The 14,563-nt window shown below is 30.4% G+C and overlaps 1 protein-coding gene across 2 annotated transcripts in view; it reads left to right on the top strand.

The window, feature by feature from the left end:
• The window catches only part of LOC118183545 (WD repeat-containing protein 82-like), a 75,267-nt gene that overhangs the window by 3,636 nt on the left and 57,068 nt on the right, over positions 1 to 14,563 (top strand). For both annotated transcript variants that reach the window (XM_035353138.2, XM_035353137.2), the window contains exons 2-3: positions 6,057 to 6,154; positions 6,994 to 7,060. In XM_035353138.2, the coding sequence (XP_035209029.1) occupies positions 6,057 to 6,154; positions 6,994 to 7,060 (165 nt within the window). The remainder of the gene's footprint in view (positions 1 to 6,056; positions 6,155 to 6,993; positions 7,061 to 14,563) is intronic.

The raw sequence follows: 14,563 nt of genomic DNA, 5'->3' as shown, positions 1-14,563 counted from the left end.
TGGCTTTATTCTGTGTTGTGTGAAACAGTGTTCATTAATTTTTGAATCCCATGGCCTTAATTCGAAGTGAATTCGAAATGGGTATTTAGTGGGATTGAAAGGGGTAGTAATAAGTGTTTCTTTAAGGTTGTGCGAGATAGAAGTAAAGATATTTTATTAAGTTATTTATTTTACCTGGTACCTTGCTGTGAACTAACTATAAGTATGATTTTAAAGATCCTGAAACAGGCGCACATACGCTTGCTTTTTATTTAGCGGAGGAAATAAGAAAAGTTTATCGGCCATGTAATCAAGATTCTGAAGAAGATTAGGTAAGTTAGTATTTTTAATTATTTGAGGATATTATTTTTATGCATTGTTCTAAATGTAAGGAGTAAATAAAGTAATATGGTATTATTGGAAAACTGTTATTAGCAATGATTTACTTTAAAGTAATTGTAAGCTAATTTTTATTAATTTAATGTATGTGCTTATTTATATTTTAAGTAGTGTTTTTGAATTTAATTATATTTTAATTAAATGATAGTTATTTTGTGAATTATATGTTTGTAGAATTTGGTATACGTTAGAGTGGAAGTAAACGTGCATGGAAATAATTTAAATATTTGACACTAAGTATTTGTAACCATTTGTAATGTTTGCAGTATGAATTAGTTGGTGACGTTTGTAATATAATAAATAATGTAGAGGTAAAAGTTTTTGGATATTTTATTTATTTTATACGTGGAAATGTTCATATTTGGAAAGGGTATATACTTTTTCGCGATCAGGTAATTTCATATATGTTCTTTTTACCGGGTTTGAAGATTCAGGAAATTGTCATGCATTTTCGTGAATTTTTTCTAATTTATGAGAAAAAAGCAGTGTACATGGATATAGTGAAGAGTGTGCGCAATGCCATTTTTGTGCAATTCTGGGATTTTTTTTAAGTAAAAATAAGTCGACGTGTACATGGTTAAATGATATTTTAATTAAATGATAGTTATTTTGTGAATTTTATGTTTGTAGGAATTTGGTACAGTCAAAAGTTGTTAATTCGGACACCCATAATCTGGAATGATCTATAATCGGGACCTCAAAGCTAAAAACTTTCTGCGCATGTGCCGCATTGACACATGCGCATAGGCGTTTACGTGCGCGCATAAGACCTTTTACCACTTGCGTGTGCGCAAGCGCAGTATACATTTTCGCGTGATCGTTTTATGTATAACGGATGATATAATCTAAAATTATCTAATTATCTATTTCAGTTAATGTTGATGATTGCGTTGTTTTTTTTAATCTTCGAATTGGATCCGGCTTATTATTTTTTGCAGACTGTAAGAGCAATTTTATAAAAGTAAACTTGAACTTTCGATTATGTCAAATAGAATATCCGATTCTGGAGCTCCCAAAGGATCATACAAAACGAAAGTATGTTTCGATGTCCATCAAACAAAAAATGGAATTGCTGCAAAAAATGGATAAAGACATGAAGAATGTGACAGAGAGCTTAGTGAAAACGAAAAAAAATTTCGATTGACAAGTTAGTCGGTATTCTCGGCACAACAATTAACGGGACTTGAACAGCGAAACTTTGTAACTGAACAAGAAATTGTGTCTGTTTATAGAATTAAAGAGAAAGTATTATCACATAAAACGAAGCAACTTAAACAACTTACATTGAAAGAAATGTTTAATAAAGTAAACAAATAAATATTAAGTTTTTTTTTTGTAAATTTTGATACCCTTTAGATTATAATTATTCTTTATTTCATAAATTAAGGTTTCATATTTTTAATTTTAGAATTTCTGCATCCCATCTTACGAGATTTAAACTGATAATCTATAATCCGAAAAAATCGATAATCCAGAATCGCCGAAGTCCCGACGAGTCCGGATTAACGACTTTTGACTGTATACGTTTCAGTTGAAGTAAATGTGCATGGAAATAATTTAAATATTTGACACTAAGTATTTGTAACCATTTGTAATGTTTGCGGTATAAATTCGTTGGTGACGTTTATAATATAATAGATAATTTAGAGGTAAAAGTTTTTGGATATTTTATTTATTTTATACGTGGAAATGTTCATCTTTGAAAAGGGTATATACTTTTTTGTGATCAGATAATTTCATATATGTTCTTTTTACCAGATTTAAAGAGTCACAAAATTTTCATGCATTTTCGTGAAATTTTTCTAATTTATGAGAAAAAAGCAGTGTACATGGATATAGTGAAGAGTGTGCACAATGCCATTTTTTTTGCAATTCTGGGATGTTTTTTTAAGTAAAAATAAGTCGATGTGTACATCGTTTAGTGATATTTTAATTAAATGTTAGTTATTTTAATTTTTTTTTTTTTGTAGGAATTTGGTATACGTTTCAGTTGAAGTAAACGTTCATGGAAATAATTTAAATATTTGGCACTAAGTATTTATAACCATTTGTAATGTTTGCGGTATGAATTCGTTGGTGACGTTTATAATATAATAGATAATTTAGAGGTAAAAGTTTTTGGATATTTTATTTATTTTATACGTGGAAATGTTCATCCTTGGAAAGGGTATATACTTTTTCGCGATCAGGTAATTTCATAAATGTGCTTTTTACCAAGTTTAAAGATTCACAGATTTTTTTTTGCATTTTCTTGCAAATTTTTGTAATTTATGAGAAAATAGCAGTGTAGATGGATAAAGTTAAGAGTGTGTGCAATGCCATTTTTGTGCAATTCTGGGATGTTTTTTTAAGTAAAAATAAGTCGACATGTAAATGGTTTATGTGTATGTGCTATTCTGAAAAACGTGCAAGGAGTTTGCGATTGTGCACTTTTTCCCAATTTTGCAGTAAATATTTGTTATGATTAAGCAGTTTTGTTACATAAAATTTCTAGTATAAGTGTAATTCGGCTAGTAGATTGTTGGGAAAAGTGTTCAGTAAATAAAAAGAAAAGAAACATGTCTTTACTTTGTGAAGACAAAATGGCGGCGAAAAAAAAATAGAGGGTTGCCAAATTTTCGCCAAAAAATCGCCAAGTTACCATAATCCAAAGATCAACCGATTTTTTTAATCCAAAAATTTTAATTTATGTACATCTATAAAACCCTGAAATTGTAAATTATTTAATTGTGTTCAGACAGCATCAGTGTAGTATGGTGTGAATATTTATTATGGATTGTTCATTAGTGGTGTAATTTTTTATTAGATTTCTATTGACTTTTGTATTTTACAAGTTTATCTTTTTACTATACTAGCTGTTGTGTAGCCAACCACTAAAATATTATCATAAAAGTGAAAAAATACATAATTTTTAATTAGTCCAGCTAGTGTAATTTCATAAAAAATATTTTATATTTCAAATTAGACATCTCATGATTCAAATAATTCATTAACTCAATCAGATTAAAAAGTAGAAGTATATTCTTAAGAACTGTGTTTATTGCTTTTAAATCCTTCAGTTTGTTATACTACAGGAGACTAATTTGAAAGTTAAATATCTTATGCATTTCTGAATGGCAACTCTTTAGTACATTGATAACAGTATTTTATTTCATGCAGAGGCAACACATTGTTTTAAAGCAGCAGAATTAGTAGGTGGATTAAAATTGAAGAACTAATATCTTGTATTTTGCCTAATGGCAACAATTTCTTGCATTGGAAATAAAAATGTTTTATTTCAAACAATTTTTGCCAATTCTTGTTTTCAGATCCTAGAGTTTATTACTTGAAAGTCAATAAATTTTTACAGAATGTGAAATAAATCAAAAACAAATTCAAAATTCTGTTTTCAAGATGTGCATGTTCAGGTGGAAGACTAACATGTGTTCAAAATTTGGTAGCTTTTAAGTGTCGCCGTTTTTCTGCAATGCGAAGAATGTACATTAAAATTAAAAAATTGATATTTTGCTGAATGGCAAGTCTCCTGCATTGGAGTAAAAATGTTTTATTTTGAACAGTGGTCCCACTGCTCACTTTCAGATTGCTGAGTTTATTAATCAAAAATTCATACAAAATATAAAATGAATGAAAAAGAAACTCGAAATTCTGATTTCGAGGTGCACATGTTTGGGTGGAGGACTGCTTGTATTCAAAATCTGATAGCTCCAAGTGTCGTTTTTTTCTCAGTGTGAAGAACATAAAAACATGCATACAGATTCTTTATTTTGTAATAGTAGACTTCCATAGTTTCTTTAAATAAGGCTTTAGGATAGAGTTAATGCTCTTTAAATCCTTGAATATGATTTTTATATTGAAGGGGCAAAACCTAATATCACACGGAGACTGCATTTTAACTTGGGTTTTTTTCTAAGAGGGACTTAATTTTGCTAATATTTTCAAGAAAACATGAATAGACAATTTTTAATAGCCATGTATTAAAATTTAATTATTGGAAGAAGTTTAATTACAATTTGTAAGTTGGTGGTAGATGTATAAAATGAAGGCAGTTTTATATTATAGATTTTCTACAAAAAATGCTTTTTAATTAATTTTCATACTTTTTTTATTCAAGACAATGTTTTATCTCTAATAAAACAAGGAGTTTGTATATGTGTGTGTCTTTTGTTCGCACTGCGCGTAAGCGAATAGACCCATGGCTGCGAAATTTGGTACATAGGTGCATCTAGACAAGAGTCAGTGCATCTCGAAGTGATTTTTTCGAAATTAGAATTAGAATTTTTTTATTATATGTTTTGTGACGAAATCGTGTCATTTTGAGACATATTGAGCTGTAGGAAAGCGAGATTTTACTCTACACACTCCATTTTTACATCGTCATGAAACGTAGGCACTTGGCTATTTTACGAACTTAAAATAAATTTTGTGTTTCAATAAATCGATTAAATACGAATTTATTTAACAAAAGGAGCTTAACACCTTTTCAACGAGATTTTTTCTAAAAAAGTTTATTTTTAAAAATGTACAGTTTATTTTTCATTGATTTTTGGACATGTCAAACTTTCATCTTTGCGACTGCTTTTACAAAAAGAATTTTGGAAAAATGATAATATTTTGTATTAAAAAATTTTTTTTTTAAATGAAACTTTTGAGTACACTTCTCACATCTTTAAAAATGGGATTTTGGCCTTATTGTTGTTGATAGATTTTTGATAAAATCGCATCATTTTGAATAGTTTCATACTTTTTTAGAAATATGGGTTTGGCAACAATTTTTCATCGTATTTCTTATGTCACAGTTTTTAAGAAATTGGCATATTTCATTGTCATTTATATATATATAATACTTATATATATATATATATATATATATATAAAGTTGTTCTGCAGAGTAAAATTCTGCGCGGAATTTTGTTTTTTGAGTTGCTTTCATGTTATTTTTTGCTTATTTCACTGTTTGTAAGATATTGAAAAGTTTTGCATGTTTTTTTTCAATGGAAAGTCAGTTAATTTTTTTATTAGGATAATTAATGTTTGTATTAAGGGATATAGCTTATTTCATTGTAATTTATTTTCTCTTGAAAATACAAGATAAAATATCATTAATTATACTTTGCTTTTCAGAATTTTTTGTTTTTTGTATTCTTTTATGTTATTTATTACTCGTTTCACTGTCTTTAAGATACTGAAAAGTTTTGAGTGATTTTTTTTAGGAAACAAAGTTCTTAACCTCCTTTATACCATTTGAGTTCTTAAGATTTTTCAAAGGAAAGTTGTTTAATTTATTTATTAGGATAATTAATATTTGTATTAAGAGACATTGCTTATTTCATTGTAATTTTGTTATACGTAATAACTTTTTTTATGAAGTTGTTCTGCAGAGTAAAATTCTAAGCAGTTTTTAAATTTAACGTTTGGTGTTTTCTTCAGCCATTTTTCCAGTACATTTAAAAGCCAGAAAAAGGCTGGCAGCGAAGCTGCTAGTCTGCAATAAAATAGTTTTATTTTTTTATTAGTAGAAAGATTCTATAAGTCATGAATATGTAAGAAAGTTTTGTTACTTAAAGGTACAAAAAAAGTGAGAGAAATATTTTAAAAATTGATGAAAAGTGTGTAAAAAATTGTTATATATATAATACTTATATATATAAGTGTAATACATTAATAATTTCTTGTTTCAGTCACAAGAGAACTCTTCACAGTAAGAAGTATGGGGCAGATCTTGTACGCTTTACTCATACTGAGAATTCAGCAGTTCATAGTTCTACAAAAATTGATGGCAAGTATACATTTTCTGAAATATACTGAAAGGACAGAGACAGATTTTTTATTAAAAATTGTTAATATTTATCAGAATTCATTACTTAGAATAAGTCTGAAGTAGAAGATTTGTATATATACTGCTGCAAGGGTTTCAGTTCTATTTAACAAGATGCATCGGTCTCGTAGTCACTTATGAGACTGATGTACTTTGTAAAACAGAGTTCTAAAAAATTTTTTGAACTAATGTTAAATAGTATTAAATGTTTTTCTTACACATTTTTAGAAAATGTGTAATGCAATGTCAATTGGGGGGTGGGAATATTCACCCACCCTAACCAGAGTTGATTAATAGAATCTTGAAATGTTTCCTATTAGTAAGTTATGAGGCATTATGTAGTAATAAAATGACAAAGGTTATTGGTGTTTGAGACTGAATTGCATCTGAGTTTTCAGATGAGCTTTATGAATCAAATCAAAGTATGCTAGTTTATTTTTTAGGTAGAAAAACTTTTAATTAAATTTTATTTCATTTAATAAAGATTCTTTAATTTAATATTATCTATTCAGAATTTTATATATTTTAGTCATATGAGTTACAACTACAAATTAGATTACATGAAAATTGTAGCCAATATTTATGGTTGAATAACTGACATCTCCAAAACCTAAAGCTTCCATATCCTTATTTTAGTTTTTCAGAATGCTTTTGATTTCAAGAGCGTTAAAAAACAACCCTCCCTCAATATTTTTAGAATTATTACATTAAAGTATGTAAGGAAAGAGATATAAATAAAATACATGATATAAATAAAATTTAAAAAATACATAAGGTTGTTATGTTTCTTTTATTTTTAGATACCATCCGATACTTATCTCTTCACGACAATAAATATATTAGATATTTCTCGGGACATTCAAAGAAGTAAGTAAATTTACCTCATTATTTTTGATTTCTTACACAGAATTTTTTTTTTTTTTTTTTAGTTAAAGTCTGAGATCTGGAATGTTTGGGAATTCAGTGATTCCAGCTTTCATAAATTTCTGGATTTTAGATCATTAACTTAAATAATGTACACTGAGAGGATGCATGGATATGGCTTCACTTATTGTTTAGTCGCATAAAAAAAAATTGCTAACCCCTCTACAGGGCTGGTGCCAGGGTGGATAACAACCAGGGAAGAAGAATTTAGGGGTGATAAAAATTTTTTAATTTAGAGGAACACCAAGGGTACTTTTCTGTTACCAGAACTGGATTTGGATTGCCAAATGCTGACGATTTGGCAAAAAATTTTATGCATAAAAATAATCACCAAAATATTTAATATACGGGTTAAATTGAAGAAAAATCAAAGGTGAAAAATAATGTAACAGGTGTTTGAAAAGTTAGAAATTGTTAGTGGAAATTAAACAACCTGCCAAAGAAATGAGAAAAACAAATTTTGGTAATTAATGCAGAGGTAATGAAACTATAGATATCATTTTAAATGTCTGCAAATACTTGTGTTTTAAGACACAAAAACTCGATTAAAAAAGAATGTAATTCACCATGGACAGTGCCGTTCTGACATTTAATTTGCCATATGCACTACCATATAATCTTTCAATAGTTTGCATGAAACAACCAGTATCGGGATCAATACATTATATGTATGATTAATTTGAAAATCAAATCGGACTTCTTTTAACTCTTCATTGGAATACCCTTTTCGACAGTCTGAGTATATTATAGTGCCATCTGTAATATTTTCTTAACAACTTTAAGCAACGTTTTGGCAGAGAGGTTTGGTGCAGCAACTAAAAAGTTTCTGTTGCTTCCTGGCATATCACGCTGCACACATATTGGGACAGAATGATGTTTTGACACAAAAACAGACTCTCATCTATTTCTACAATATTATCAGTGCTGTTTAACTACTGGTTTAAACCAGTGATTTACAGCACCATTCTTCCAACAAAAACATGGTCTTGAGTCCCTAAGTGAAATAACTCTATATAAAAGCATAATAGAAAGTTACAAATTTAATTTTGTCTTGAATGGTAAGTAGTGATGGGAAAATAAAATATAAAAAAAAGCATTTTGATACTTAAAGTAATATTTATTAAAATTATAACTTTTTAAAATTAAAAAAAAAAAAAAAATTACCATAGTATGATGGGTTAACCTGATGGGAGGATATGAAATTATTTATGTTTGGCTCTGTGTATGTGAATAACTCCATTTCACAGTAAGTTTTATAACTACAGTAAATCCACATGCTACTGAATAGAAAGTTAACCCTTTCTCCCTCCTCTCCTATCCGCAAAAATTTCTTCCCAATGACATCTGTTTTTCGCCGCATATAATGTTTTCTCTGTACAGATATAACTTTCCATCTGTTCGCAATGGATGAATGTAAACGAATATTAAGTAAAATTATAAGGAAATAAAACACAATTATTATTTTGAAAAATGTATTCAAATTGTACTGACATTTTCCTTGAATAGATCTCTATTTCTTTATAAATTTTTCGCGTTAAACTCTAAAACATGAGGTTATACATCACATTCTTTACAATAGTATTATGTATCTTTGCACACCTTTTTCCTAACAATGTTCTTTCTTTTTTTCTGTTGTTTTCTGCTGCAAATCAGAAAGAACCAACAAGTGTAATACCTTCTTGGTTCTTTCTGATTTGCAGTAGGTGGAATGTCGTCTATAAAGTGCCTTTCGGTAAAACAAAAGCATTTTAAACATTTAAAAGTTTTAAAATGTAGAAGAATGCTTGAAGCACATTACGGCTGCCCTGCAGAAGCAGAAGTTTCACTTGAACGCGCTAGACGCGTCACGGATGAGAAGAGGTTAAGGGAAAGCAATGAGCATCTTCTCTATAGTGACTCATAATGTAGGATATAAAATTAGTACATCTCTTTATAACCAGACTTTGTGGTATCCTTGTTCACTGGTTTCAGTTGTTCATTTGTGAATAATTCAGTGAATTTCTCATGTATTAGTATTCGATTTATCTGAGTGTGTGGCTTTACTTGCAGAGGGGTTCTGTATCCAGTTGGGAATATTCAAGTGAGAAATGTTTTCAAATCTTTTGCTGAGGTCAGAATGAAGAGCCAGTTAGTGCTGACAATAAGTAAATTTTCATCTCATTTTCGCAATTTTAAGGATTATGAAACTGAGAGCATTGTGCTGTCCCCAAGTGAAAAGTTTTGCAGTAAGCACAGATCATATTATTTAGTTTTGGTATCACTAAATTTGGCAAATCAGTCATGTAAGCTCATTTTTTGAATTAATTAAACTGAGCGGCAGATCATTATCTTTCATTTTCAGGAATTAACATTCAGAGTGTCTAAAATTGGTCCAAACATACCCTTTTAGGTAACCAACGAACTTCTGTGTTAAATAATAAACTAATCAACTAATCTTCATCATTTTCCAAATAAAGATGAATAAATAATCTTTCATTTAAGGCATTCCTTTTGATTTTAGTAACTGCTTTAATAACATAAACTAGTGGGAGTAAAAGTATATTTATGGGTACCCCTTGATGAAAATTGGCAATACATGGATACCGAGTTTGCGCACTCCCTTGACTTTATCCATGTACATGTCGACCTATTTTCACTTAAAAAAAAATCAGAGATTTGTACAAACTTAGCATTGTGCACTCCCATGACTTTGTCCATGTACACATCGATATTTTTTCACTTAAAAAATCAAAGGAGCGCCCAATTCTAGATAAAAAATATATTTACGGAACATTCAACTACTCTGGTCATAAATGAAACAATAACTTGGCAATAAACGAAACGATAACTTGGTGATAAATGAAACAACAACTTTGCGATAATACAAGGAGTACCCTTCAGTCTACTCTAACCCTAGTGAGCCATGCAAGGGTTCACCAAGATTTTTGGTGACTGTGCAGATGTTCGACGGATGTACAGATTTTACCGGAAAGCCTCAGTGTCATCCTACCATTGTTGCTACACTGTCGGAAGCTTTGGAAAGGCTATTACTCAAAGGTCTAGCTTTTACATCAAAAAATCTTTTTAATTCATGAAGTATTGTTTCACCTTTTGTACCAGTTTCCAAATATGTGATGAATAAAAATTTCTTGAGAAATTGTTTCTTCTTTTTTAAATATCACAAAAGCAAATAATAAAGCATCCTGTCATGGCAAAGTAGATTCATCAAACTATATAGAGAATTCAGATGTTTTTAAGTACTTGTATAAAGAATTTTCTATGCATTTAGCCATTTTGTCGGTCATTCTTTGTACTGTATTATTACTCCTCGTCATTCTTCGTATTATGTATATTTATGCAGCATGGTGCATATTACTTCACTTACAACGTCAGTAAAGAAATGTAAGAAGCATGCAATCCATCATAATATCTTTTAGTTATTGTTGCAGTGATAGTCTTTTTCAAATATTTTTCTTTGACTATTTTAAAAGAGTTAAATGTTTTATCTTTTTTGCCACTATGGGCTTTTGTCAAATATTTCTTAAGCTTCGTTGATTCATCTGATACCATTTTATTGCACATAAGGGACTCGGGTAAAGTACTATATTCTGGTGATGGAATAAAGCCATATTTTAAATATTCAATATTATGTTGTGTGCATTATTTCTTCAGACTGTTATCTGTAAAAAGATTGGGGCACAATTTGTTTTATTTTACTCCCGACATACAAATTACTTGAGTTTATTTGCTGATATATTAGTTTTATTTTGCTTATTACTTAAAAGTTGCTTCGAGTTTATTTACTTGTATTTTTTTAAACTTATAATAATGAAAATGGGCCACAAGTATTTCATTTTTATTAAACTATTCGCGGACCCCCCTGACATTGTCCACACACCACCAAATTAATTTTTAATTTCCTACAGACTCTCTCAGCCATAAGGATCTCTGGGAGACCATAGGAACCACTTTGGAAACCACTGGTTTAGACATTAATGCATAATCATAAACTTTCTTCATATAACTATTTCAATCAATAGTAGTACAATGATTCATAGCAAATTGATACCGACACAATTCAATAGAAATTAATTCAAAACACCATCCATAAATAAAGCAAATTGCCATTTACAAAAACCATTTGATCCTTCAAACCAATTTTCGGAACGTAGTCTTCCCCCCCCCCTCTCAGTGCATCATACCTTTACATCTTTTAGGTGCTTCCTTGGAATTGAAGTAGAGCTTCATTTCATGGTTTTTTGTACATTTTCTCTCACGGTAAATAACTCCTCATTCGCAAAGAAATTGTATTGAAAATTTTCATCATTAGGTAAGTCTCAAATTTCCATATCTATGATAAAAATGTTAATGGAATTAATTTCTCGGAACATTACTCTGGTAGAGCAAAATGGCAAGCTTAATATAACATTTGGTAACAAGTCCGATCTCTGTAACAGAATATAGCCACATTGAGCAACAAAAATTGGGGATGGTGAAGATTTTAGAATTTAGTGAAGGTACTAGGTAGCTGAATTTATAGGCAGCAAAATGTAGAATTTAGGGATCTACCAGGCAGCAGAAATTAAGACCCGTAGAGAATGCACCAAATGGCAAAATGTGTAGCACTGGCCTTGTTCACCCTAGTGTGATCCTGACCAAAAATGTGATCCTGGCTGGCATCAATACAGTGTCAATCAATGTTTTGTTACTGACCACAGTGCAACTCCCTAGGCAGTAAGTGTTAGAAAATAATATGTGGGGATCTCAGCAGAAAAATTGCACTCGTGACACATCTGCTTCCTTTTGTTGAGTTATTTTCTCTATTCCTAGACTTAGGGAATGAGAACTTTATTTTATTATATTTATTTTATTTTTTGACTAGTTGTCTGGATAAAATGTTTGGATTTTGGACTTTATACTGTACTTTCTAAGTACAGTAACTTTATACTTAAATTCAGTAACTTTAGTGCAGTTATATACAACTACTTTAGTATAGTTATATACTTAAGTACAGTTACTACAAGTACAGTACAAGTATTCTCAGTAACTTTATAAAGGACTTTATACTGTACTTTCTTTACTGTATTTTATACTGTACTTTTTATTTAATTGTATGAATTTCTGAGTTCTTATTCCTTGTGTTAAATCTGGGCTATTTTTACCTAAACTCTTAAACTAAACTTTTACTAAACTCTTAAAATCGTTAGACTGCTTAATTAGCATACGTTCAGATAGTAAGTCCTGACTGGCTATAACATACAGTGTTTGCATACTGCCATCTGCATCCGCAGCTGGCCAAGCTAATTAAACTATGCTTCAAAGACTGCTATTTTGTATTGCATGCTTAAATTTTGGAAGCCAACATATATTTTTTTGTAGTGATTAGAGATGTGTAAAATGAATTTGTGACTAGATTTGAATTGTTTTAAACAGTTCTTAAAAAAAAAAAAAAAGAAAAGAAAAGAAAAAAGAAAAAAAAAAGAAAAACTGAACTTAATTTTGAGAGGAGGCATAGTAACTATACCCAAGTAGCACATGACAGAGCAAAGATGTTGCAAAGTGGTCATGGTAACTTTTACGACGTCTCTACAATGCGGCGAAGACGTAAAATGTTTGCCGTTGCATCTTCACAATTTCTCGACGTTGTGAGCTGACTGCTTTTAGGCGTAGTCGTTTTTGGTGTTTCTTTCCTTGTGTTCGAAGTGGATGCATGGATTGTATGTTTTCGCAAGTGCTGGTGAATTTTCTTCGTATATGATTTACTACTGCTTGTTTTTTTCTAGTAACGATCTTTCATTCGAAATGGATGGAAATGGAAAATCCAATTAACCAATTGTTGTCAATCCCATCAACCAATCGTTAGGTAGGATTGCAAGCATTCTGAATCACAACAATTCGTTACTTAATGTGAATACAAAAAAAGTACACGAATGAAAAATTTGACAAATTGAACAATGGAAATAGAATTGTAAATATACTAATTGATGAAATCTATGCAAAGAAATCAATTGCTTATGAAGGGAAATCAATATCAGATTTTACAGAAAGTAAGTGCGATACTGAAGCTGCATCTGTACAGCGATACTGAAGCTACATCTGTACAGCTTTCATGATAAGCTCTATTTATTCATCTTATAAAGAAACTGTTGCCTTTGCTCCTGATAATAATAAGAATGCAAATTATGCTGTCTGACTCGCAAAGCTCTTCATATTCTGGACGAAGCAGGATTATCAGTTGTTTCAATGATTTCTGATAATAATAGAATAAACAAGAACATGTTTCAGAAGTTAGGTCATAAACAAATGTCAACTCATGTCAGCAACCCTGCCAATAACAAGAAAAAATGATTCTTACTTTTTGATTCTGTACACCTTTTGAAATCAATAACAAATACAGTCAAAAGTCGTTAATCTGGGCACCCGTAATCCGGACTGATCTATAATCTGGACCTCAAAGCTACAAACTTTCTGCGCATATGCGTGTGTGCATGCGCGTAATATATTTACACATGCGCGTTTAATGTATAACGGATGGTATAAGCTAAGCTAAAATTATCTAATTATCTATTTCAGTTAATGTTGCAGATTGTGTTGTTCCTTAAACTTCGAATTGGATCTGGCTTATTATTTTTTGCAGGCTTTTAGAGCAATTTTATAAAAGTAAGTTTGAACTTTCAATTATGTCAAAAAGGATTTCCGATTCTGGAGCTACCAAAGGATCTAAAAAGCGAAAGCATGTTCCGATGTCCATCAAACAAAAAGTGGAATTGCTGCAAAAAATGGATAAAGGCATATCCTTCGATTCTCTAATCATTCCGAAATATGTGTATCAATTTCACGCTGCTCTGCGGGGAGGGGGGGGACGACGCGGCGTGCAATGAACTGAAAGTTGATCTGTCAGCACTATCCTTATCTTCAGGGCAGATTCGGCTTATAATTCCTTACTAAATGTAGTATTTCATCTCGATGTACTCCGTCTTTGATATGATTTAAATCAAATTCCTCGTCATTATAAATATCACGAATACACATCAAATAGTTTTCTGGTTGCAATTTTCTAATTTCGACTATACATAATGTATGCTTTACGCATGCGCGTATTGAAAGAAATGTTTAATAAAGTAAACAAATAAATATGAAGCTTTTTTTTTTTTTTGTAAATTTTGATCACCTTTAGATCTTAATTGCTCTTTATTTCATAAATTAAGGTTTCATATTTTTAATTTTATAATTTCTGCATGCCATCTTACCAGATTTAAACTGATGATCTATAAAACCGATAATCTGGAATCGCCGAAGTCCCGACGAGTCCGGATTAAAGACTTTTGACTGTACAATGTTTTTGCAACGACATCCGCGACGAGTTGACATTGCTGTGCTACTTGGGTATGAGTTCTAAATGTCTTGTAATGATATTTATTGGAATTTTTCAGGAACAAAATTTTATTTTATCTTCTGGAAAACAGT

This window comes from Stegodyphus dumicola, chromosome 4 (assembly GCF_044657685.1).
Source record: "Stegodyphus dumicola isolate Sdum_Otavi_A_Nest chromosome 4, ASM4465768v1".
Taxonomy (NCBI): domain Eukaryota; kingdom Metazoa; phylum Arthropoda; class Arachnida; order Araneae; family Eresidae; genus Stegodyphus; species Stegodyphus dumicola.
Note: the sequence above shows the minus strand (reverse complement) of the source record. Positions and strands in the feature narration are given on the sequence as shown.